This window comes from Haematobia irritans, chromosome 2, assembly GCF_050003625.1.
Source record: "Haematobia irritans isolate KBUSLIRL chromosome 2, ASM5000362v1, whole genome shotgun sequence".
NCBI classification, from domain to species: domain Eukaryota; kingdom Metazoa; phylum Arthropoda; class Insecta; order Diptera; family Muscidae; genus Haematobia; species Haematobia irritans.
The window spans coordinates 144,006,749-144,033,732 of record NC_134398.1 but is presented as its reverse complement, the minus strand read 5'-3'; the positions used below and the strand labels follow the sequence as shown (position 1 = coordinate 144,033,732).

Below are 26,984 nucleotides of genomic sequence, written 5' to 3'. Positions count from 1 at the left end.
CTTTCGCATATCCAAATATTGATTAATGATATGACCAACACGTTCCTTTGATATCTTTAAGGCCTCTGCTATCTCCATCAACTTCATTTTAAGTCATTCAAAATCATTTTGTGGATTTTTTTTTTTTGATGTTTTCGACGGTAACCACCTCTTTCGGGTGTCAACTGCGTTCGCCGTTCTCCGCTCTTTCACCACGCTTGAATTTTGCATACCAATCAATCATTGTGTATTTCCCTGGGGCAGAGTCCGGAAACTCATTATCAAGCCAAGTTTTTGCTTCCACCGTATTTTTTCCCTTCAGAAAATAGTATTTTATCAAAACACGAAATTCTTTTTTTTTCCATTTTTTTCACAAACTAATTGACATAGAGACGTCAAATTTTGACACGAATCATTTGAAGGTTGGTACTATATAACAAGTAAGGAAAGTCTAAAGTCGGGCGGGGCCGACTATATTATACCCTGCACCACTTTGTAGATCTAAATTTTCGATACCATATCACATCCGTCAAATGTGTTAGGGGCTATATATAAAGGATTGTCCCAAATACATACATTTAAATATCACTCGATCTGGACAGAATTTGATAGACTTCTACAAAATCTATAGACTAAAAATTTAAGTCGGCTAATGCACTAAATCTTTAAATCTGAAGCAATTTTAAGGAAACTTCGCAAAAGTTTATTTATGATTTATCGCTCGATATATATGTATTAGAAGTTTAGGAAAATTAGAGTCATTTTTACAACTTTTCGACTAAGGCGATTTTACAAGAAAAATTTTGGTATTTTGATCATTTTTGTCGAAGTCAGAAAAACATATATATGCTATATCTAAATCTGAACCGATTTCAATCAAATTCGGCACACATGACTATATTACTAATTGTACTCGTAGTGCAAAATTTCAACCAAATTGGGCCAAAACTCTGGCTTCTGGGGCCATATAAGTCCATATCGGGCGAAAAATATATATGGAAGCTATATCTAAATCTGAACCGATTTCAATCAAATTTGGCACACATGACTATACTACCAATTGTACTCCTTGTGCAAAATTTCAAGCTAATCGGGATAAAACTCTGGCTTCTGGCTCCATATAAGTGCATATCGGGCGAAAGATATATATGGGAGCTATATCTAAATCTGAATCGATTTCAACCAAATTTGGAACGCATAGCTACAATGCTAAATCTACTCCCTGTGCAAAATTTCAACCAAATTGGGCCTAAACTCTGGCTTTTAGGACCATATTAGTCCATATCGGGCGAAAGATATATATGGGAGCTATATCTAAATCTGAACCGATTTCAATAAAATTTTGCACACTTTACTATACTACTAATTATATTCCTAGTGAAAAATTTCAACCAAATTCGGCCAAAAATCTGGCTTCTGGGGCATATAAGTTCATATCGGGCGAAAGATATATATGGAAGCTATATCTAAAAGTGAACCGATTTCAATCAAATTTTGCACACTTGACTATACGGCTAAGTGTAATGTTTGTACAAAATTTCAAGCAAATCGGTATAAAAATCTGGCTGCTGTGTCCATTAGTGCATATCGGGCGAAAGATATATATGGGAGTGGCGCAGGGTATAAAAATAATATGCATCTATGTGTCAGACCGGGGACGTATCAGTCAACCTTAACCTTACTTGTGAGTGCATGACAATAACAGCTACTTAGCCCAGTGGTTAGTGTGTTGGCTTACAAAATGTATGGTCACAATGGACTGAATAGTCTAAGTGAGTCAGAAAATAAAGCGGACTGCCAATTTAACCTACGGTCCACGGTACTGTTCTCCATCCAGGCGCAAGATAAAATTTAAAAATTTATAAAATCGAATAAATTCTTCTACATTGTTTGTATTACAGAAAAAGGTGCTAAGTACTAAAATAAACAAATAATATATAATACACCTTTATCCTAACCAAACATTATTATCTTGAAAAAAAATTCCTAACGATGTTCGACTACAATTTCGTTTGGAAGGAAAGAATGCCAAGGCAAAATTGAATGAACTCTGGAATTTTGATTATATTTACACATGTTTACTATATAAATCAATGTAAAATGTTTTCGAGCAAAATAAATTGGCAAGACTTCGGATTAGTTACCCTACGCCTTGGGAAAATAGACCCGAATTTTTGACAAGTGTTTCAACGATTGTGACCTATATTTTCTATTTGCTTCAACACAAAATTTGTTTACGTGAAAACAAAAATTCGTTTGTATAAAATTCCGTTTCCAAGACAATACAACTCTTCTTTCAGTGCATACACTGACTCTCAAAATAATCTCACTTAATCTTATCCGGTCACACCTATCAAATGCTACACATTTTAGTTACAAGACATGCTAATGAGAACTTATAATAACAAAAATGATATGTGAATTTTAAGTGTTTATAATTTAGTAAATTTTGTCATGATATAAAAAAAAAGAAACTGGCATTTCCATGAGTAAAATTGCAGAGCTTATCAGCCATTAGTAATATCATTTGAACATGCTCATTTTATCTCAAACAACAAATGGACAAATATCGATAGTAGATAACCCCTATTCGTCATATTTCACAGATTAGACTTTAACTTTCAAAATTAAACTAAGAAATATTAGTATTAGATTGTATGTCAAACTGTAACGGTACTCGGAAAAAGTGAATTTAAAAATTTAAAATGAAATTTCTAACAGCAGTGGTATTCGTAACAATTATTGGCCAATCCATAGGTGAAATAATCAATGATACAAAACAATAATAATACGAAATTGTTCATATAAAGTCACATTTTGGCATGAAAATAAATTAAAGAGCATGAATAAATTATGTGAAAATTTGTAGTCAACTTTTATATGTAAACAACATAAAACAAAAATTTAAAAAAAAGTATCAGTTTAAAAAAATATACCATTCTCAAAACGGTATAAACTTTTGATTTTGAAATCTATTGATGCATTCAAACGTTTTTCTCAAAATTTTGCAAAATTAAAATTGTATGTCACGGCAAAAAATCGTAGAAAAAAACACTTAAATTATAGGTTTAACAACATTTAAATTATGGATACAGAAATTGCTCTTGGTACCGGGTAACCAGTACGAAACAATAACGAATACTTTTTTTATAAATCACATGATGGCTATTTAAAATCACAATGTGTTATGTTCCCTTATCGGGCAAGATTAAGTTTTCAATTAAATCGAAAAGGAGTTTTTCAGTTGGGGATTATAATCAAAACGTAAATTTAGACTATTACTTTTTTAATTGGGAAAGCTGTCCTTTACAATATGACTCCGAAAAATTCTTTACACCAAGGATAAAACTTTCTGCAATACCCATTTACTCGTCATAGGGAGATATGTCTTTAATTTCAATTTTGGGGAATTTCCTACATGAAAAGATCGTCGTTGCTAATTTTTCTATACGAATATCATCATCATCATTAACCCTTTCAACCCTAAAGTTGCCTGTGGGCAACTTGTTGTATTTTGAGACTAACTGTCAGCGTTAGTTTTGTTCATAAAACTGCAACGGTATCGAAAGCTACAAGTGCCTCAAGAAAAAAATATATGCTAATTTGGAAAAAGGTTTTTATAAATGAAATTTTTTCAAAAATTACAACAAAAGTATTGAAAGTTTTTATTAAATCTGTCGTACTCGTAGTACATATCAAATAAAATATTTGTGGAAATCACATCTTATAATTGAAAAAAAAAAACAAGTATATACGGCCGTAAGTTCGGCCAAGCCGAAGCTTATGTACCCTCCATCATGGATTGCGTAGAAACTTCATCTAACCACTGCCATCCACAATCAAATTACTTAAGTTGCGGTAACGCTTGCCGATGGCAAGGTATCTTAAAACCTCCTACCACCATCTTCTAAATTGTATGTAAGTCCATACGTGGTATATATTAAATCAAAAAAGATCGATCCAATACGTATATAATTCAGTTTGACAAAGTAGACATAAAATTTTGACAAAATTTTCTACAGAAATAAAATTTTAACAAAATTTTCTATAGAAATAAAATGTTCACAAAATTTTCTATAGAAATAAACTTTTGACAACATTTTCCATAGAAATAAAATCTTGGTAGATTATTTTTGGCTCGAGTGGCAACCATGATTATGAACCGAATAAAATTTGAACAAAATTTTCTATAGAAATAAAATTTTGACAATGATGAAAATTTTATTATGAACCGAATAAAATTTTAACAAAATTTTCTCTAAAAATAAAATTTTGACAAAATTTTCTATAGAAATAAAATTTTGGTAGACTATTTTTGGCAACCATGATTATGAACCGATATGGACCAATTTTTGTGTGATTGGACCAATTTTGGTATGGTTGTTAGCGACCATATACTAACACCACGTTCCTAATTTGAACCGGATCGGATGAATTTTGCTCCTCCAAGAGGTTCCGGAGGTCAAATCTGTAGAACGTTTTATATGATCGGTTTATATGGGGGCTATATATAATTATGAACCGATGTGGACCAATTTTTGCATGGTTGTTAGAGACCATATACAAATATCATGTACCAAATTTCAGGAGGATCGGATGAAATTTGCTTCTCTTTGAGGCTCCGGAACCCAAATCTGAGGATCGGTTTATATGGGCGCTATATATAATTATGGACCGATGTGGACCAATTTTTGCACGGTTGTTAGAGACCATATACCAACACCATGTACCAAATTTCAGCCGGATCGGATGCAATTTGCTTCTCTTTGAGGCTTCGCAAGCCAAATCTGGAGATCGGTTTATATGGGGTCTATATATAATTATGGACCGATGTGGACCAATTTTTGCATGGTTGTTAGAAACCATATACCAACACCATGTACCAAATTTCAGCCGGATCGGATGCAATTCGCTTCTCTTTGAGGCTTCGCAAGCCAAATCTGGAGGTCGGTTTATATGGGGTCTATATATAATTATGGACCGATGTGGACCAATTTTTGCATGGTTGTTAGAAACCATATACCAACACCATGTACCAAATTTCAGCCGGATCGGATGCAATTCGCTTCTCTTTGAGGCTTCGCAAGCCAAATCTGGAGATCGGTTTATATGGGGTCTATATATAATTATGGACCGATGTGGACCAATTTTTGCATGGTTGTTAGAGACCATATACCAACATCATGTACCAAATTTCAGCCGGATCGGATGTAATTTTCGTCTCTTTGAAGCTCCGCAAGCCAAATCTGGGGATCGGTTTATATGGGGGCTATATATAATTATGGACCGATGTGGACCAATTTTTGCATGGTTGTTAGAGATCATATACTAACACCATGTACCAAATTTCAGCCGGATCGGATGTAATTTGCTTCTCTTTTAGGCTCCGCAAGCCAAATCTGGGGATCGGTTTATATGGGGGCTATATATAATTATGGACCGATGTTGACCAATTCTTGCATGGTTGTTAGAGACCATATACCAACACCATGTACCAAATTTCAGCCGTATCGGATGAAATATGCTTCTGTTAGAGGCTCCACAAGCCAAACCTGAGGGTCCCTTTATATGGGGGCTATACGTAAAAGTGGACCGATATGGCCCATTTTCAATACCATCCGACCTACATCGATAACAACGTCTGTTGAAATCACGCTAACTTCCGAACGAAACAAGCTATCGACTTGAAATTTGGCACAAGTATTTGTTATTGATGTAGGTCGGTCTTTTATGACATTTAAGTACGGAAAGATCATCGTTGATGAATACTAAAAGATTTTAGTTGATGATTTTCTATGCAAACAGATCATCGTTGATGACTTTTCTACGCGAGAAGATCAGCGTTGATGGCAGTTAAATACGAAAATGATCATTTTCGAAGCGAAAAGCTCATCGTTGATAATTTTTCGAAACAGAAATCTCATCGTTGATGACTTTTGTACTGAGTCGATCTGAGCATGTCCGTCCGTCCGTTCGTCCGTCTGTCTGTTGAAATCACGCTAACTTCCGAACGAAAGCTATCGACTTGAAACTTGGCACAAGTAGTTGTTATTGATGTAGGTCGGATGGTATTGCAAATGGGCCATATCGGTCTACTTTTACGTATAGCCCCCATATAAACGGACCCCAAATTTGGCTTGCGAATCCTCTAAGAGAAGCAAATTTCATCCGATTCAGCTGAAATTTGGTACATGGTGTTAGTGTATAGTCTCTAACAACCATGTAAAAATTGGTCCACATCGGTCGATAATTACATATAGCCTCCATATAAACCGATCGCCAGATTTGACCTCCGGAGCCTCTTGGAAGACCAAAATTCATCTGATTCAGTTCAAATTTGGTACGTGGTGTTAATATATGGCCTCAAACACCCATGCAAAACTTGGTCGAAATCCGTCCATAATTATATATAGTCCCCATTTCAACCTATCCCCAGATTTGACCTCCGGAGCCCCTTGGAAGAGCAAAATTCATCCGATTCGGTTGAAATTTGGTACGTGATGTTAGTATATTGTATCCAACAACCATGCAGTAATTGGTTCATATTAGTCCATAATTATATATAGCTCCCATATAAACCGATCCCTAGATTTGACCAACGGTGCCTTATGGAGAAGCAAAATTCATCCGATCTGGTTGAAATTTGGTACGTGGTGGTATTTAACATCCATGGCAAAAGTGGTCCATATCAGTCCATAATTATATATCGCCCCCATATAAACCGATCCTGAGATTTGGTTTTGGAGCCTCTTGGAGGAGCAAATTTCATCCGAGTCAGTTGAATTTTGGTACATTGTGCTAGTATATGGCCGTTAACAACCATGCCTAACTAGATCCATATCGGTATATAGTTATATATAGCCCTCAGATAAATAAATCCCCAATCACACAAAAATTGGTCCATATCAAGTTCATAATTGCCCCCACATAAGCGACCCCCATATTTCAATTCTGGCTCTCTACGTATCGTGCAAAAAGTCCATATCGATTCGTAATTATTTGTAGACTTACCTATAAATAACTTTTTTGTCTAATATATACCACGTATGGACTAACTCACAATTTAGAAAACGATGTTAAGAAGTTTTAAGATTCCACAATCCAAGTAATTCGATTGTGGATGACATTCTTTCGCAGAAGTTTCTACGCAATCCATGGTGGAGGGTACATAAGATTCGGCCTGTCCGAACTTACGGCCGTATATACTTGTTATATAATGAGATTATCGTTGATGGGTTTTCTATACCAAGCGATAATCGTTGATGAATCTTCTCTACAATAGGACCAATAATTTTATAATCGAAAAAAAAAATCTGTTAATAAGTTATCTCCTAAATAAGATTACAAATGAGGACTTATGTACAAAAATAACTTATTTGAAAATTTTCGGTGCAAAGAGATCATCGTTGATGGATTTTCTCGACAACAAGATCCTAGTTGATAACGAAAACGTACTCAAAGTTATTATCGTTGATGACTTTTCTCACCGAAAATATCATCGTCGATGAATTTTCTATACGAGAAGATTATCGCCGATAACATTTAACATATATACGAAATGATCACCGTTGATTAATTTTCTACACGACAGGATAAACGTTGATGAATCTTCTCTACCAAGAGGTCACAGTTGATGATTTCCGATCCAAATGGTGTTAGTATATGGTCTCCAAGAACCATGCAAAAATTGGTCCATATCGGTCCACTTTTACGTGTAGCCCCCATATAAACAGATCCACCGATTTGGCTTGCGAGGCCACTAAGAGAACCAAATTTCATCCGATCTGGCTGAAATTTGGTACATGGTGTTAGTATATGGTCTCTAACAACCATGAAAAAATTGGTCCACATCGGTCCATAATTATATATAGCCCCCATATAAACCGATCCCCAGATTTGGCTTGCGGAGCCTCAAAGAGAAGCAAATTTCATCCGATCCGGCTGAAATTTGGTACATGATGTTGGTATATGGTCTCTAACAACCATGCAAAAATTGGTCCAAATCGGTCCATAATTATATATTGCCCCCATATAAACCGATCCCCAGATTTGGTTTGCGTGGCCTCTAAGAGAAGCAAATTTCATCCGATCCGGCTGAAATTTGGTACATGGTGTTAGTATATGATCTTTAACAACCGTGGCAGAATTGGTCCATATCGGTCCATAATTATATATAGCCCCCATATAAAACATTCTCCAGATTTGACCTCCGGAGCCTCTTGGAGGAGCAAAATTCATCCGATCCGGTTCAAATTAGGCACGTGGTGTTAGTATATGGTCGCTAACAACCATACCAAAATTGGTCCAATCACACAAAAATTGGTCCATATCGGTTCATAATCATGGTTGCCACTAGAGCCAAAAATAATCTACCAAAATTTTATTTCTATAGAAAATTTTGTCAAAATTTTATTTCTATAGAAAATTTTGTCAAAATTTTATTTCTAGAGAAAATTTTGTTAAAATTTTATTCGGTTCATAATAAAATTTTCATCATTGTCAAAATTTTATTTCTATAGAAAATTTTGTCAAAATTTTATTTCTATAGAAAATTTTGTCAAAATTTTATTTCTATAGAAAATTTTGTTCAAATTTTATTCGGTTCATAATCATGGTTGCCACTCGAGCCAAAAATAATCTACCAAGATTTTATTTGTATAGAAAATTTTGTCAAAAGTTTATTTCTATAGAAAATTTTGTTAAAATTTTATTTCTGTAGAAATTTTTGTCAAAATTTTCTTTCTATAGAAAATTTTGTCAAAATTTTTATTTCTATAGAAAATTTTGTGAAAATTTTATTTCTATAGAAAATTTTGTTAAATTTTTATTTCAGTAGAAAATTTTGTCAAAATTTTATGTCTACTTTGTCAAACTGAATTATATACGTATTGGATCGATCTTTTTTGATTTAATATATACCACGTATGGACTTACATACAATTTAGAAGATGGTGTTAGGAAGTTTTAAGATACCTTGCCATCGGCAAGCGTTCCCGCAACTTAAGTAATTCGATTGTGGATGGCAGGATGGTGTTTAGATGAAGTTTCTACGCAATCCATGATGGAGGGTACATAAGCTTCGGCCTGACCGAACTTACGGCCGTATATACTTGTTTAAATTTAAAGTCAATTAAAAACTTAATTTATCCAATTAAAAAATTAATTGATACTATTAATTTTTGTGCTTGATTTTTGTTTCAATTCAAAAAATTGTTGAATCAATTAAATTCTTAATTGAATATTTTTTAAACCTCAATTAAATTTTAATTGGAAAAATTATCGTGAATTTTTTCTGTGTAGGTGCCAGGTCTTTGCAGGACACGCGAGGGGATGCTACGTGATGTGAGACTACTGTCCTCAATTCTAGCAAATATCTTGAATTGACGGGTTCAGAAGGGAAAGGTAACTATTTAAGTACCTGGAGATGCCCGATATTAGCTAGATAACGAGCCTTCAATAAAGCCAATTAGTTTGTGCAATACAAATCTCAATTTTCTGAAATATTGTAGCATTGCGTTCCATTGAATTTTTGTAGATTTTTCGGGGATTTTTTTTTATCAAGTTTTACTTATACGTTCCATATTCTCTATTTTTCAGTTCTGGCAAATGAATTGCAATGCTACAAATGTGTTGGTGATGAATGCAATAACGAAACTACAACCCAAGTGGTTAATTGTCACGAAGATGTTCCCGGAGGAACTATTGCAGATACATTTAATTGTTATACTTTTAGATACGAAGGTAAATATGGCAAAATATTTATTTATATCGAACATTTTCTGAAAATTTAATTTCTATAAGAAATTCTCTAAATAATCGTTTCTATAGAAAATTTCGGAAAATGTAATTTCTATACGAAAATTCATATCTATAGTATTTTTTTCATATAGAAATTCTTTTCATTTGTATAGGAAATTTTTCTTTAAATTTTCAGTTCTATAGAAAATTTTCGGAAAATGTCATTTCTATAGGATTTCTATAGGAAGCCACCGTGGTGCGATGGTTAGCATGCCCGCCTTGCATACACAAGGTCGTGGGTTCGATTCCTGCTTCGACCGAACACCTAAAAGTTTTTCAGCGGTTGATTATCCCACCTCAATAATGCTGGTGACATATCTGAGGGTTTCAAAGCTTCTCTAAGTGGTTTCACTGCAATGTGGAACGCCGTCCGGACTCGGCTATAAAAAGGATGTCCCTTGTCATTGAGCTTAACATGGAATCGGGCAGTGATAAGAGAGAAGTTCACTAATGTGGAATCACAATGGACTGAATAGTCTAAGTGAGCCTGATACATCGGGCTGCCACCTAACCTAACCTAATTTCCATTTCTATAGGATATTTTCGGAAATTTCTATTTCTATAAGAAATTTTTAGAAAACTCAATCTCTATGGGATGCTTTCGGAAAACTTTATTTCTATAGGAAATTTTCCGAAAATTTTCGTTATATAGGAAATTTTTTGAAAATTTCATTTCTATAGAAAATTTTCTGAAAATTTCATTTCTATAAAAAAATTTCTGAAAATTTAATTTCTATAGAAAATTTTCGGAATATTTCATTTCCATAGGAAAATATCTGAAAACTTCATTACTGTTGGTAATTTTCTGAAAACTTCGTTTGTGTAGATAATTTTCTGAAAATTTAATTCCTACAGGAAATTTTTTGAAAATTTAAATTCTCTACGATATTTTCTGAAAACTTACATTCTATCGGAAATTTTCGGAAAATTTATTTTCTATAAAAATTTTTCGGAAAAATTCTTTTATATAGAAAATATTCGGAAAATTTAATTTCTATAGGAAATTTTCGGAGAATTTCATTTCTATAGGATATTTTCAGAAATTTCCATTTCTATAAGAAATTTTTAGAAAATTTAATTTCTATACGATACTTTCGAAAAAATTCATTTCTATAGGGAATTTTCACAAAATTTCCTATCTATAGGGAATTTTCACAAAAATTCATTTATATAGAACATTTTTTGAAAACTTAATTTATATAGCAAATTTTTCTGAAAATTTAATTTATATCGGAAAATTTTCTGAAAATTTAATTTGTGTGGGACATTTTCTGAAAATTTATTTTTTATATGAAATTTCCGTAAAATTGCATTTTTATAGGGAATTTTCTGAAAAAAATTTCTGAATTTTTTCGGAAAATTTTATTTCTATAGGGAAATTTTCTGAAAATTTAGTTTCTTTAAGGAACTTTTCTGAAAATTTAATTTCTATAAGAAAATTTTCCGAAAATTTCATTTCTATAGGAAATTTTCTGAAAATTTAATATCTATAGGAAATTTTCTGAAAATTTTATTTCTATAGGAGATTTTCTGTATATTTAATTTCTATAGGAAATTTTCTAAAAATTTAATTTGTATAGCAAATTTTGTGAAAATTTAACTTCTGTAGGAAATTTTCTGAAAATTTAATTTCTATAGGAAAATTTTCCGAAATTTCATTTATATGGAAAATTTTCGGAAAATTTCATTTCTATAGGGAATTTTTAGAAAATTGTATTTCTATGGAGAATTTTCAGAAAATTTAATTTCTATAGGGAATTTTCAGAAAATTATATTTCAATGGGAATTTTTCAGAAAATTTTATTTCAAAGGGGAATTTTCAGAAAATTTAATTTCTATAGGAGATTTTCTGTAAATTTAATTTCTATAGGAAATTTTCTAAAAAATTAATTTGTATGCAAATTTTGTGAAAATTTTATTTCTGTAGGAAATTTTCTGAAAATTTAATTTCTATAGGAAAATTTTCCGAAAATTTCATTTCTATAGAAAATTTTCGGAAAATTTCATTTCTATAGGGAATTTTCTGAAAATTTCATTTCTATAGGGAATTTTTAGAAAATTGTATTTCTATGGAGAATTTTCAGAAAATTTAATTTCTATAGGGAATTTTCAGAAAATTTTATTTCAATGGGAATTTTTCAGAAAATTTTATTTCAATGGGGAATTTTCAGAAAATTTAATTTCTATAGGAAATTTTCTAAAAATTTAATTTCTTTTTTCTGAAAATTTCATTTCTTTAGGATATTTTCTAAAAATTTCTTTTCTATATAAAACATTCTGAAAGTTTTATTTCTATAGGAAATTTTCGAAAAAAATTAAATTCTATACGAAATTTTCGAAAGATTTCATTTCTGTAGGAAATTTTTGTATAGCAAATTTTCTGAACATTTCATTTCTATAGGAAATATCCTGAAAATTTCATTGCTATAAGGAATTTTTCTGAAAATTTCAGTTCTATAGGAAATTTTCTAAAATTTAAATCCTGTAGGTACACAGAGAATACATATTGGTTGTGATGACCGAATTTATTGCCAACCTCCTTTTGGCAGTTGCAGCAACTATCTGCTGGCAGTTGTGATACCCGATAAATTCGGTCGACTCAATCGAATTATGGGAGATCTAACCAATACCATATATGGAGTAGGTTGTACTAGACGATGCAATTGATCGTTACTCCCTTCTTATTTTGTTGTATTACCCAATTTTATTAGCAACTTAACCGAATTGAAAATAAATTTTTCCTCAAAGTATTGTATTTTACATTTTTAAAAGATGGAAAGGTTCTTAAAAAAAATGTTGAATTGCTAGGCAATATAAATGGAGTCCAAACTGAGCACATATCATAAAAATGGGCCAACATAGCTTGCCTAAAAACACAACAAATTAAGTTATAAAATTAGTGTGGAGTTTTAAAAATTTAATAAGAATCTACTCTACATGGTCACTTCCTTTTGGGTTTCATAAATAAAATAAAGACGTGGAGATGGATTTTTCCATTAGAGGCTCTTTAAAGTCGTTGCATGATTTATAATTTTGCCCTTTAACACAAGAAAATTGTTCCACATCTAACACTTTATATAACTCGATCTCCATTTGATCCCAAACAATTGAAGATGCGCATTGTTTATCCGACTCGTAGCATTGAGTATCCTGACGATTGCGCGAGTAGTTCGTGAAAATATACGACAGACAGTCCACCGAGGATTTAAATAAACTTAGAAACGGCTGAAAAATATTCAGTTTTCAGTGGTTTTTATATTAAATTAAAAATAAAACACGTTTTCCTTCCACATTGAATAATTGCTAATAACAATATTGACATTTAAAAATATTTCCAACGGAATTCGGCTGTGACTATCAATTGTAAGGGCTGAATACTAAATGATGGTTATGAAGGTTTTATAAAGTAGCTTGTGCGCATCGAATTCGATCAAAAATTTTCAAGAGAGAGGCAATTAGTTCAGACAACCATTTGACTTGTATTTCAAACAACAATCTATAATAATAAGCGCCAAAAGGTAGAAGGAATCAAATAATGGTTGTAAATAAAGTAAATAGATTGACACTAGAGGTCTGCATCGAATAACTTTTCACTGCATGTATGCAATTCGCTGTCGAATATAGTACATACTCTGTCTTTCTCTCAGAGCGCAAGTAGTGAAGTGAAGAGAACACTTGCTTGTCAAATACCACCAAGTACTTATCCGAAACAATATGTGTTCCGAAAAAAAGGAACAATAAAAAGGAAAGTACTTGAGAAAAAGTACAACATGGATTCTCTTCACTTCACGTGGTACCACAATTATTTCTCAGTATGTGCGAAGCAAAACTTTCCATTATTATTAATCATAGATATGTATGTATATCACATATTTCATATATTTATGTATGTCACACACTTACCTTAACGTTTGCCCCTCTTTATAACAAACCAAAACATATATTATGGAGACTAACTGTTTTTTTTTGTATTTCTGAAACTGCATGTGGTACATGTAGTACTCTATGAAGTTTTGTTCTCGCAACATACTCGACGTGATCACTCTGAGTACACTTCAATAAGAGAGAAAGAGGAATATGTGTTTGTTGGTAGTGAAGTCATCAGAGTAGCAACAAGAAGTTACTCGTGGCTTTTGGTGTTCATCAAAATGTGTACCAATTGTTTTGCGAATCTCTCAAATAGATGTACTCATGTAGCAAGTACACGTGTACTCTGCATTTACAAATGGAATTGTGCAGACCTCTAATTGACACAACTGTGATTTCATTCTAAATGCAGAATTTTCATTACAACAATCGATTTTCAACCAATATCTTCTCTGTGTGTAGTTTTTGGTAGGTTTAATTTCTATAGGAAATTTTCGAAAAATTTATTTCTATAAAAAATTTTCTGAAATTTTCATTTCTATAGGAAATTTTCGGTAAATTTTATTTATATAGGAAATTTTTTGCTGTACCTAATTTCTGTAGGAAATTTTATTAAAAAAATTAAATTCCAAAGATTTTTTTTTCAAAATTTTTTTATATTTCAGTTTTAGAATATTAATCTAATAATAATATTTTTCTTTTTAATTTAAACGTTAATTTTTCCAATAGATGGTGGTTCTGTAACCCAAAAACAGAAAGGTTGTACCAAACGTGTCGGTGGAATTGCAGCATGCCAAGACGTTACAATCCCAGAAAATACAAGGCCCGTTAGCTGTGAAGTATGTTCGGAGACCAAATGCAATTCAAGCTCAGCTATAAATCTGTCCATAGTGCTTCTTACTGCTATGTTAACTATTCGTTCCATTTTTTAATAATTGTTAATATACATTTAATATAAAATTTTAATTAATTTCTGTAGAAGTGTATAAATAAATATTTTGCACAAAATAAAAACACATTATAAAATAATAATAATATGGAAAGGAATTTCTCCCACAAATATTTTATTTTAGATATAAAAAGCTTATCGGTATTAAAGGTTTATCGACAATATAAACAATCTATCAATTGGGGCTTAGGTATGGTTAATTGAAATTCCTTTATTGCTGTTTTTATACCCACCACCATAGAATGGTGACGGGGGTATAATAAGTTTGTCATTCCGTTTGTAACACATCGAAATATCGATTTCCGACTATATAAAGTATATATATTCTTGATCAGGGAGAAATTCTAAGACGATATAACGATGTCCGCCTGTCCGTCTGTCTGTCTGTCTGCCTGTTGTAATCACGCTACAGTCTTCAATAATGAAGCAATCGTGCTGAAATTTTGCACAAGCTCGTCTTTTGTCTGCAGGCAGGTCAAGTTTGAAGATGGGCTATATCGGTCCAGGTTTTGATATAGTCCCCATATAAACCGACCTTCCGATTTGGGGTCTTGGGCTTATAGAAATCGTAGTTTTTATCCAATTTGCCTGAAATTTGAAATCTGGAGGTATTTTATGACCACAAAGAGGTGTGCCAAAAATGGTGAGTATCGGTCCATATTTTGGTATAGCCCCCATATAGACCGATCTCCCGATTTTACTTCTTGGGCTTATAGAAACCGCAGTTTTTATTCAATTTACCTGAAATTGGAAATCTAGATGTCTTGTCGGACCACAAATATGTGTGCCAAAAATTGTGAGTATCGGTCCATATTTTGGTATAGCCCCCATATAGACCGATCTCCCGATTTTACTTCTTGGGCTTATAGAAACCGCAGTTTTTATTCAATTTACCTGAAATTGGAAATCTAGAGGTATTGTAGGACCACAAATACGTGTGCCAAAAATGGTGAGTATCGGTCCATATTTTGGTATAGCCCCCATATAGACCGATCTCCCGATTTGGGGTCTTGGGCTTATAGAAACCGTAGTTTTTATCCAATTTGTCTGAAATTGGAAATCTAGAGGTATTTTAGGACCATAAAGAGGTGTGCCGAAAATGGTGAGTTTCGGTCCATATTTTGGTATAGCCCCCATATAGACCGATTTCCCAATTTTACTTCTTGGGCTTCTAGAATCCGAAGTTTTTATCATATTTGCCTGAAATTGGAAATCTAGAGGTATTTTCGGGTCACAAGGAGGTGTGCCGAAAATGGTGAGTATCGGTCCATATTTTAGTATAGCCCCCATAAGAACGATCTGCCGATTTAACTCCTTGGGTTTCTAGAAACCGTAGTTTTTATCTGATATGCCTGAAATTGTAAATATTCTGGTATTTTAGGCTCACAAAAACGTGTATCGGATTAAGTTTTTATCGGTCCATTTGGTAATGCCTCCATATAGACCGACTTCACTTCTTGAGGGTGTAGAATGCGCACTGATCATGAAAATTGCTTGAAACTCAATGTAAAATTTCCAGATTTTACTTCTACAGATTTAAGATTTCAAATCAAGACGTTATTTTATAATTTTCTTGCACACTTACAAGAGATGTTAATGATTCCTCTAAACCTCAAACAAAAATGGTTCTTATAAATCCAGAATCTGATATAGTCCTCATAGGTGAAATCTTTAAATTTATCTTCGGGTAGTGTCCTCAAGTCCTCAAGCCCTCCTGAAATTTCAAAGGAAACCCTAATATTTGGTTCATGGTGGTGGGTATTTAAGATTCGGCCCGGCCGAACTTACTGCTGTATATACTTGTTATTATATTTATTGTCAATTTACCAGATTAAATTAATTAACTATTGGGTTTTTATATGAACCATAGGATAATGCTATGTTGTGACCATGCATTGTAAATTAAACCTATATACACGGTTGAAAAAGACTGTTTTTCATATGTTTGGATATAAACATTATATGTGTGGAACACAAATTTTTAAACACAATATTTTTGAGTGCTAGCATATAATGTTCATAAACTAGCATAGCATGTTTGGGACATATATGTTAATATGTTAGAACATATTATGTTTGGGACATAAAATGTTTGTAAATATAATATGCTTGAATGCAAACATATATTAATTTAGAAATAGCCTATAAACATATATGTGTTTAGTAGCTTGGAGCGCTATTTAACAGGGAGCGATATTGAATTAAGTTGGTGGTTGTTGCTTGTTATTACAAAATTAACATTTTATTTTTCCTTGGGCAATTGATCAGCTACTTCTTTGATCCTTACAAACTGTGTGGTCCGCTGTTCGAATCCCCGTCCGGCAAAAGGTAAAATTAAAATAAAATAAAAAATCATAAAATTGAATAATTTCTTCTACAATGTTTGTATTACAGAAAAAGGTGCTAAGAACTAAAAAATCTCGTGGAAGTGAGAAAGATGTCGGGGAATATACAATTGGTCAGAAACAAAATTTTGAGCATTCAGGTCGAAAACCTATGTTGTTAGCACCTGTTGGGAGTTGTGCTAAAATTTTGCACATTATTGTTCTTTTTATTTGTTGCCCTTGTGCTATTTAATTAGCACAGATATGTACATAGCGGTCCTCCAAATACCCATATATGTATGTGTACACATATGATGTATTACTTCAGTGGAGACATATCTGTTGTTATTGTATGCGTAATTGTCATCTCCAACCAATTGCCCATGACATTCGTTTTGTTTAATGTAAATCGATCTTTTAAACCGGCCGCTTCGCTACTCCCGTGACCAAAGTGAAAATAACAACAAAGTGAAATATAAAATAGAAACAATATTTGAAATAAAAAAGAGCTGAAAAGTGAATTAACTAAAAGTTTTAACCATTGTAAAAAAAAAAAGGAACAACTATTATACTTACCTACAATACTTACCTAGTGTTACTTACATCTAATCATAAAATAAAATATAAACTTACCTGTAGTATTGCACGTTGAGAAAATATTGCACATTGTAAAACCTATTGCACTTTGGAAAACCTATTGCACATTGTAATAATATTGCACATTGTGAAAATTAGTGAACATTTTCTTGAATTTAAACCTAAAGTGTAAACATTTTATACTTACCTAAAACCTGTATACTTACCATAAATTAACCTATACTTACCAACTACATTGCACTTACCCTTGTATATATTGTATCAGTGAATTTAAATAAACCAAAACCTAGAAATTGAACATCAACCAAAAGTCTTACCTCGATTATTACAAAAGGACAAACTCGGTAAAAAACATTTGGTCCATTCGAAGCCGAATCGTGAATTTTCTTGAATATAAATTTGCAGTACAAATAACAAATAATTTGAGTGACATTAAATAAAGTGGTGGACATTACACTGTGCTACAAAACAAATAATTTTTTATCAAACTATAAAGTGGTAAAATTATTATTGTTTAAAATAAAAAATTAAAAAACTTAAAACTAATTTGTGGAGTAGTGCAAAAAACAAAAAAATTTTTTTGTAAAATTGGGCTAAAAAGTGTGTATTAAAAAGTGCTTTCCAACATAAGTGAAACAAAATTGTGCTTTTGGTGTTTTTCTTAGACTAACTTTATTAACAAAAAAAGGAAAAATAAATAGAATTTTCTAAATAAACAATTTTCATAAACATTGTGAGCCCTGTGCAAGAACAATTAAACAAACAAAAAATCGGTGCGGTATCGGTTACATAACCAACATAAAATTTTAACAAATTTTGCCTGCAAATCTGATTCCATTGCAACGGTAAAACAGCGAGGGAGACAAACAATTTGGACATTGGCGCGCACTAAAAAAGATCACATACCCACACAACCTACACATAGACAACACATTCTCATACACATCTACAAAGTGAGTACCCATCTTTTTCCTTTTATATACATACGACACGACACATACATCGGTCAGCTTTTGACTCTCCCTTCTAGGCTTGCCAGATGGCCTGGATTCGCCTGGATTGTCCCGGAATTTCGTCTCTAGGAAGTGTCCCGGATCTTTCACAAAATTTACCAAATATCCCGGAATTTCAATTACTCAAGGCATATGTTTTATTTTTTTACATTTCTTAAAAATGAAAACGATTTAAAATTAAATCGCTTTCAAAAATATTTTTGGTTTTGGATTTTCATACATTTTAAATGTACATTTGTTTGTCCGATTTTGTACCATTTCATTTAATCTCACCACTTTGAGAAAAAAATCAAATCACTGTCTTGCGAATCATCAGCTGTCACTTGAGTAGTAAATGTAAAAAAAATATACGAAAATATCCAATTCACGTTTTTCTGCAAAATGCATTTTAACAAATTATAAATCAAGTTTGTGCTTCCTGCCATCATTTCAAAGTTCGATTTTATCCTATGATTACCATAGACCCTTTAGTGACACTATAACAATCCCCAATTCGGATACGAAATATACCTAAAACCATGTCCATGCCGATATCCAAATTCCCAGTCCAGTCGAAAGCCACTACAAAAGAAGCAGCGATTGTCACCTCAGAGCTTAAGTTTGTTTGTCAAACCCGAAAGTAATATGCCAGTAAATATGAGTTTAGGTTTCCGTTTAAAAAAATATTCCCAAAATTATTTACGTTTTATATAAAATCGTCGCAGCCATCTTGGGAGAAAGTTTCAGAGGCTCCAATATATTTAGGAATTTCAAAGCTTGCTGATAATTACGACTACGCCATGGCGTTTATGCAAATTTACCAAGTTATAAAATATGGGGAACTAATATCGAAAAATATGACTGTTTTTGCTTGTCCCGACAAATCCCGGAATGTACGGCGCAATGTCCCGGATTTCGGCAACCATCATCTGGCAACCCTACTCCCTTCACTGGTATATAAGAGAACCTTCTTGAGATCTATGTATGACCCTTTATGGTGTGCGTGTTTGTATCACGGACTAGTCAACAGAAAAAATTGTTTGTCATTTTTGTGGATGGTACTTTGACCCGAGGAAGAAAATAACTTTGTTTCGAGACACGTAAATAGCAATACCCTTTGACACACACCTAGACTGTTGTAACTTGTTGATTCGCTACACTCAAAAAAAAAAAATTATTCCGTTTGGATAATTATTATTATATGCCCCATTACATATGAAAATTCGTCCCCTTGATTGCTACAGTGAACTAAAAGCATTTTTACGAAATAATCAAAGCGGAATTTGGAGATTATAAAAAAAATAATACTTCGGGATAAATCTAAAGGTCCTGGTAAAAGGTCCTGGTTTTATCGAAATTTCACAAATGGTTATAGACATTTTTGCAAATATTCCCTATTACATTTTCTACTCTGGCTATTTGGAAATTTGCGCAATTTTGACCCGATGATGTTTTTCACCAGTTTGAAGAATCAAGTTGTTTAAAATTGATACACAAACGAAAATATCTTGTTGATTTACATTTTTTTTTTAAATTTTACTTTGCAAATACAAATTTATTCGTGCCGCTTGTTAAAATTTACTTCCGCTCATTTATTTTTGCTCATCAAGTCTAGTATTTTCAATTCGATTGGTAAATTTTGCGCCGTTGACCCGAATTATTCAAGGTACACCGGCAAAAATAGTTAAATGTTGGAAAGTGTGTATACAAATATTTTTGCGTAAATTTCTCATACGTATGTCTGGGTATTTGTTTGCTGAAGTGACCCAAGTCTAATTTTGTTGAAGTCGAATACTGTGGGAAGTTTGACTCTCAAATTTTACAACCGTTTTTATTGAATTTGTATATCTCTCCTGTTGAAATAAGTTTGTGGTTTGATATTAACATTGACTCGCAACAAAAATCTTTTAAAGCACATCGGCTTGAGTGACCTGGAAATCTGATTTTACCTTTTCATTTCTGGAAAAGAATTTAAATCACTGAATCGCGGCTTACGGCTCGTGTTTGTCTTCTCAAGCTTTCGGTTGTTTGAAAACTTTGAAGTAAGATAAATCGACTCACTATGGATAGAACCAAAAGCGAAAAATTTGCGAATAGCGTTAACGATTTAAATGATTTTGAAAGCACATACGCCGTTGCCAAGACAACGGAAAATGTTCGCGAGCTTGAAGCGGTCCGTGCGGAAATTGAAACTTTATGGTCCAATATAAAGAAATCGTATTTAGATTGTCGAGATCATGTGCCATTGGAAGGTGAGAAACCAATCGACAAAACAAAATTACGCGCCCATTATAGTGAAGCAATGGAAACTTACAAACGAATTATGAGTTCAGTTAATGCGGATATTTTGGCTTTAAAAGATCAAGTCACCAAAGATGAATCGTTATCAATATCTCGACCCTCAGATTCTGATTTTGCTTCGGGTTTAAGGCTTCCACCTTGCGACACAGACACATTTAAGGGTGGTTATACAGCGTGGCCATCATTCCGGGACCTTTTCACTGCTATTTATATAAAAAATTCAAGATTAAGCAATGTTGAAAAACTTTTCCATTTAACACAGAAAACAGCGGGAGAAGCAAGGGAAATTATAAGCAATGTCCCACTTACTAATGAGGGTTTCACATTGGCATGGAAAAATTTGATAGACAGATATGAAAATAGAAGAATGCAAGTAAATGAACAACTAAAATTATTGTTCAACTTGCCAAATGTTAACTTCGATTCCAGCCAATCTATTCAGAAATTGCAAAGAACTGTAAATAGTTGTATGCAAACGTTAGAGACTCTTGGGGTTGAAGTGAAGGATTGGGACCCAATCTTAATTTTTTTGTGTTCTTCGAAATTGCCGCGTCCCTTCCTTGAAGAATTCGAAAATTCATTGGAAGATTGTAAAGTTTTGCCAAATTGGAATATTTTTGACAAATTTCTCAAACATAAATTCAAGACACTTGAGTCTGTGGGCAACATTAAACCAATCTATAATAAGCATAATCAACAGAATTTCGATGGCGGTCGAAATAGACACGACAAACCAAAGTTCGTAAATAGTTTTCATACTAATGTATCGCAAAAATTACAATTTGATAGAAAACGTAAACCTAATTCAAAATCGTCCGTTACACAGCCTAATCAAAACAATCAGAATCCTAGTTGTCAGTTGTGCAAGGCAACCCATTTTATACGGGATTGTCCTAAATTTATTGAAAAATCTATAAACGATAGAATTCATGTAGTAAAAATATCTCATCTTTGCTATAATTGTCTTTCCTCAAATCATGGGGTAAAGGATTGTAAGAGCAAATTCACTTGTCGAGAATGTAGCATGCGACATCATACCATGTTACATAAGGGAACGGAAACCCAAACACTTGCTCAAGACCCAGTTAGCGATGCAGTACGACCTAGTACTAGCACTGCAGCGCTTGCGACACAGATACAGTCCACACCAAGCATAGGAAATAATGTTATGACCTTGACCCTCCAGAATGATCGTACTTGTGGGAATCATCCTAGAGGAACTTTGCTTTTTACAGCTTTGGTTCAGATTGAATCACGTGGACAATTATTCGATGCAAGAGCTATAATTGACTCGGGATCGCAGTCCACGTTTATATCTGAAAAATTGAAAAATAAATTAGCTTTGCCGACGAAACGAAACTTGATACACGTTACGGGAGTTAGTCAAATGTTGTCAGAGACTTCTACAAAATCATGTCTTTTCACTTTGCGTTCACGTTTAGATACAAGATTCAAATTAGAGGTTTGGGCCCCAGTTTTGAAAGCCCTTCCATCTCATTTACCGCCACAAAACTTGGATTTGCGACAACTCGGTGATGTTGCCAACCTTGACTTGGCAGACCCGAAGTTTTACATTAGTCAACCGGTTGATTTATTAATTGGAATGGATATAGGACCCTTGATTTTTGATATCGGGTCTCCTATGAGATCAATCGGCACACTTTTAGCACAAAATACAGTGTTCGGGTGGATTATTGGTGGACCCATGACAAATGACCCATACAATAATAATCGAATTTCATTACACAACACAGTGGCAATTGAGCAGGTTCTTACACGTTTTTGGGAGGTGGAAGAAACCCCAAAAAAGATTTTGCGGTCAGAAGAGGACATGTTTTGTGAATCAAATTTTAAACAGACTACTAAACGAAATTCGGATGGAAGATATGTTGTGAGTCTTCCTTTTAAAAAATGCCATGAGTTAGGAAGTTCGCGGAACATAGCAATGGCTCAATTTTACCGAATGGAAAGGAAATTAATGAAAACTCCTGATCTCAAGGAACAATACGATAAAAGCATTTTAGAATACTTGGAACTTGGTCATATGCGGAAAATATCAGCGCAAGAGATCACCAAGGCTCCAAATTACTATTTGCCGCATCACGCGGTGGTTAAACCTGACAGACTCACAACGAAACTTCGCGTCGTGTTCAACGCTTCAAATCCCACTTCAAATAAAAGCGCTCTCAATGACACTTTGTATACAGGACCCATTTTGCAACAGAATCTGGTTTTACAAATTTTGAAGTGGAGATTTTTTAAATATGTTTTTAACGCAGATATCACGAAAATGTACAGACAAATTCTTCTCGATCCAAATCAGACACAATATCAACGTATTCTTTTTCGAAAATCCCCAGCAGACCCTGTGGAGGATTTTGAACTCCTAACAGTTACCTTTGGAGTTAACTGCGCTCCATTTCTGGCAATACGCACACTTCTGCAACTCGCAGAAGATGTAGCAGACACACATCCTATTGCTTCCAAAATTATTCAAGAAAATCTGTATGTGGACGATGTTTTGGCTGGAGCGCACACAATTGACGAAGCAATTGCATCGCGCAAGGAATTAATATTGGCCTTGGAGTCCGCGGGATTTAAACTTATGAAATGGACGGCAAACGATCATAAAATAATTCAAGAATTGCCTAATGAGAAATTACTTCCTGTAAATTGGCTTGATTTGTCAGAAGACTCGTCTGCCAAGACATTGGGTGTTAGGTGGAATATTTCAGGAGATTTCTTCACATTTACTCAACCAACGGTGGAAGTTAGGCAAAATTATACAAAAAGGCAAGTTTTATCCACCATAGCAAAATTATTCGACCCTTGCGGATGGCTAGCGCCAGTAATTGTTGTAGCTAAACTTGTCATGCAACAAATATGGCTTGATAAAATAGATTGGGATGACCCACTGAAAACAATTACATTGATTAATTGGCAAAAGTTTGTAAAAACTAGTAGTGCAATAGACTCTGTCAAAATACCGCGGTGGATTCACTTTGTACCAAATTGCAATATCGAAATTCACGGCTTTTGCGATGCATCAGAGAGTGCATATGGCGCAGCATTGTATATTAGAGTAGAATTTGATAACCATAACGTTGAAACTCATTTGTTAGCGGCCAAAACTAGAGTGGCTCCTATTAAAAAACTCTCATTGCCAAGACTCGAATTGTGTGGAGCGGTTTTACTATCGAATTTGGCTGCGTCGACTGTAAATAATCTTCAAATTTCAAAATGTTCTACTTTTTTTGGACCGACTCCACAATTGTTTTTTGAGCATGGTTGAAGAAGCCTCCGTGCGCATGGAGCACATTCGTGGGTAATCGGGTATCGGAAATTATAGAAAATGTTGGTAATGATAAATGGCAACATGTCGATTCGGAAAACAATCCGGCAGATATTGCTAGCCGAGGATGTTCACCATTTGAACTGAAAGAAAATTATTTATGGTGGCATGGGCCATCATGGCTCAAATTAGATAAACAAAATTGGCCAATTCATGATATTTTCTTAGAAACGAATATGGAAGCTAAAGCGGTTAAAGTTTTGACTACCTCAACCTTTGAAGACCCATTAATTCGATTTTCTTCTTTGTCCCGGGCTTACAGAGTGTTAAGCTACGTTTTGCGGTTTTGGCGAAATACTAGTTCAAAGCGAGATCATCTTAGAATTTCGTCGATAGAGGTTACAGCGGAGGAAATACAAGACGTGAAGCGACGTTTGATAATAATGACCCAAAAGCAATATTATCCTCATGAATATAACAATATACAACAGAAATTAAAAATTTCTTCTACCAGTAGCCTACTAACGATGAATCCATTTCTTGATTCTCATGGCATAATGCGAGCAAATGGTCGACTCGTTCAGGCCCCAGTTCTGAGTTATAGCGAGAGGCATCCCATACTTCTACCCTATGATGCACCGTTAACTGATCTTATTGTAAATTTCACCCACAAAATAACCATGCACGGGGGAAATCAATTAATGATTCGTATTCTAAGATCGGAATTCTGGATATTCCGGTTAAAACCTTTGGTAAAAAAGATTATCCATAATTGTAAAACTTGTATTTTATTTAAACGACATACTCAATCGCAAATCATGGGGGCTTTGCCTCCGGAACGTACAGTGCTTTCAAGGCCCTTTGCTAACACCGGACTAGATTTTGCAGGACCCTTTGATATTAAGCACTACAAGACTAGGTCATGCTTTATTACGAAAGGCTATGTTTGTGTATTTGTATGCTTCGCTACTAAGGCCGTTCACTTAGAGGCCACCACAGATTTAACTTCACAATCCTTTCTCGCTGCTTTCTCACGATTTATTGCCCGGCGAGGCTGCCCATCGTGTGTCTACTCGGATAATGGGAAAAATTTCGTAGGAGCTGCTGAAATTTTGAAAAAAGATCGTATTGAATTTTTAAAAAACTTACAAACTCAAGCTATACAACAACATTCGCATAACAATCTTGTATGGAAGTTTATACCGCCAGGGGCTCCTCATATGGGCGGTTTGTGGGAAGCGGGGGTGAAATCGTTTAAAACACATTTACGAAAATTTATTCCCAAGATGAGCTTTACTTTTGAGGAATTCTCGACTATTTTGGCGAGAATAGAAAGTTGTCTGAATTCGAGACCCTTAAGTACAGCTAGTGATGACCCAAATGATTTTTCTCCCCTAACTCCTGGTCACTTCTTGATAGGTACTTCTATGCTGGCTCCAGCTGAACCCGATGTTTCCGATCAGAACTTGACACTAGCAAATAGGTGGAAACGGCTCAAGATTGTTTCCCAATATTTTTGTATGAGATGGAAATCTGAGTATTTAAAAGAGTTGCACCGTCGAACGAAGTGGAAGAGTCAACAAGACAACATTAAAGAAAACGACCTTGTAGTTATCAAAGACGACAGATTCCCTCCCACTGACTGGGCAATGGGTCGCATCGAAAAAACGTACCCTGGGACTGATCAAAATATTCGTGTAGTTGATATTCGTACGTCTCGTGGTATAATAAACAGGCCCATCACAAAAGTAGTCAAATTATTTTCAGCATGACTAGTCGGGTACTCCCAAATCAAGGGGCGCGGTACTCACAACGTTTTCGTTACAGGTATGGCTGCCTATCTGCCAAGACGTGATGCAATGGAGGACGAGCCAATGGACAACAAAGGCAGACGACCCAGACCCGAAGACCGACGTGAGAACCGTTTCAGAAACCGATCAGGGGTAAGACAAGAGAGGGGTAGAGTTGACCGTCCGGTTAATTGGCAATATTCTTGTGGACTTTGTCAAGAGGACCACGCCCTAAGTTCTTGCCAACGTTTTCTCGACAAAACCCCATATCAGAGGTATGAAACAGTCGAGAGAAGGGGGTATTGCCGTAATTGTTTGGCACGAAGTCATTTGGCGCCTGACTGCCCAAGCCTCACCACATGTCGCCGTTGCAGCAATCGACACCACACACTCCTTCATGGAGCCACACAACTGGAACACTCTCTGGCTGCTGCCGTCCTGTCTGTTCCAGTAAATTCGTCTACGTTTAAGTGGGATCACGTTTTCATACCAACCGTAATGATCCGGGTCAGTTTAGAAGAGGTGGATAGTTGGGCAACCGTTAGGGCATTGATATGCCAGTCGTCCAATATGTCTCGCATCGCATATTCGACCTTTCGACGCTTAGGCCTTCGCTCTTTTCTCCATCAAGGTCAAAGGTTTACTAAGATTCGAATTATGCCTAGACGCACTAACAGCACGTGGGCTTTGAAAGTTAATGCGCTCATAACGGATGAGTTACCAAGAAGACCCTATTCAGACCCACTTGTTGAAGACCCGACCCGAGATTTTAGTGATCATTCTCTTGCTGACCCAGACCCTAGAAGCAACGTGCCCATAGATATCGAATTGGGGGCTGATACCTATTCCGCAATCCATCGTGAAGGATCAACATTTACTGGCATTGGTGATGTGAATGCATACAAGACGGTCCTTGGGTACATAATTTCCGGGCCTATCCGAAATTTGAGCCCTTAAAGGTTGAAATATTTTACACTTGGTCATGGGGGGCGGAATGTTGGGAGTTGTGCTAAAAGTTTGCACATTATTGTTCTTTTTATTTGTTGCCCTTGTGCTATTTAATTAGCACAGATATGTACATAGCGGTCCTCCAAA

General features: G+C 34.4%; 2 protein-coding genes across 2 annotated transcripts; both read left to right on the top strand.

Annotated features, from left to right (window-relative positions):
- The first annotated feature begins 2,621 nt into the window (after nt 1-2,621).
- Nucleotides 2,622-14,691, top strand: LOC142224152 (uncharacterized). The gene is made up of 3 exons (XM_075293937.1): nt 2,622-2,736; nt 9,577-9,720; nt 14,374-14,691. The coding sequence occupies exons 1-3, from the start codon at nt 2,685-2,687 to the stop codon at nt 14,574-14,576; spliced, it is 399 nt and encodes a 132-aa protein (XP_075150052.1). The 5' UTR covers nt 2,622-2,684; the 3' UTR covers nt 14,577-14,691.
- A 5,877-nt stretch (nt 14,692-20,568) lies between these two features.
- On the top strand, nt 20,569-26,846 carry LOC142225097 (uncharacterized). The gene is made up of 3 exons (XM_075294870.1): nt 20,569-24,024; nt 24,102-25,809; nt 25,927-26,846. Exons 1-3 carry the CDS (start codon nt 20,569-20,571, stop codon nt 26,844-26,846), a joined length of 6,084 nt encoding a protein of 2,027 aa, XP_075150985.1.
- Nucleotides 26,847-26,984: the final 138 nt, after the last annotated feature.

Coding starts and splice junctions, on each gene's coding strand:
- LOC142224152 (XM_075293937.1), top strand. CDS start 2,685: ATGAAATTTCTAACAGCAGTGGTATTCGTAACAATTATTGGCCAATCC. Junction 2,737..9,576: donor AATTATTGGCCAATCCATAG/GTGAAATAATCA, acceptor TCTATTTTTCAG/TTCTGGCAAATGAATTGCAA. Junction 9,721..14,373: donor TTATACTTTTAGATACGAAG/GTAAATATGGCA, acceptor TTTTTCCAATAG/ATGGTGGTTCTGTAACCCAA.
- LOC142225097 (XM_075294870.1), top strand. CDS start 20,569: ATGGATAGAACCAAAAGCGAAAAATTTGCGAATAGCGTTAACGATTTA. Junction 24,025..24,101: donor CGAATTTGGCTGCGTCGACT/GTAAATAATCTT, acceptor GCATGGTTGAAG/AAGCCTCCGTGCGCATGGAG. Junction 25,810..25,926: donor TATTCGTGTAGTTGATATTC/GTACGTCTCGTG, acceptor TTTTCGTTACAG/GTATGGCTGCCTATCTGCCA.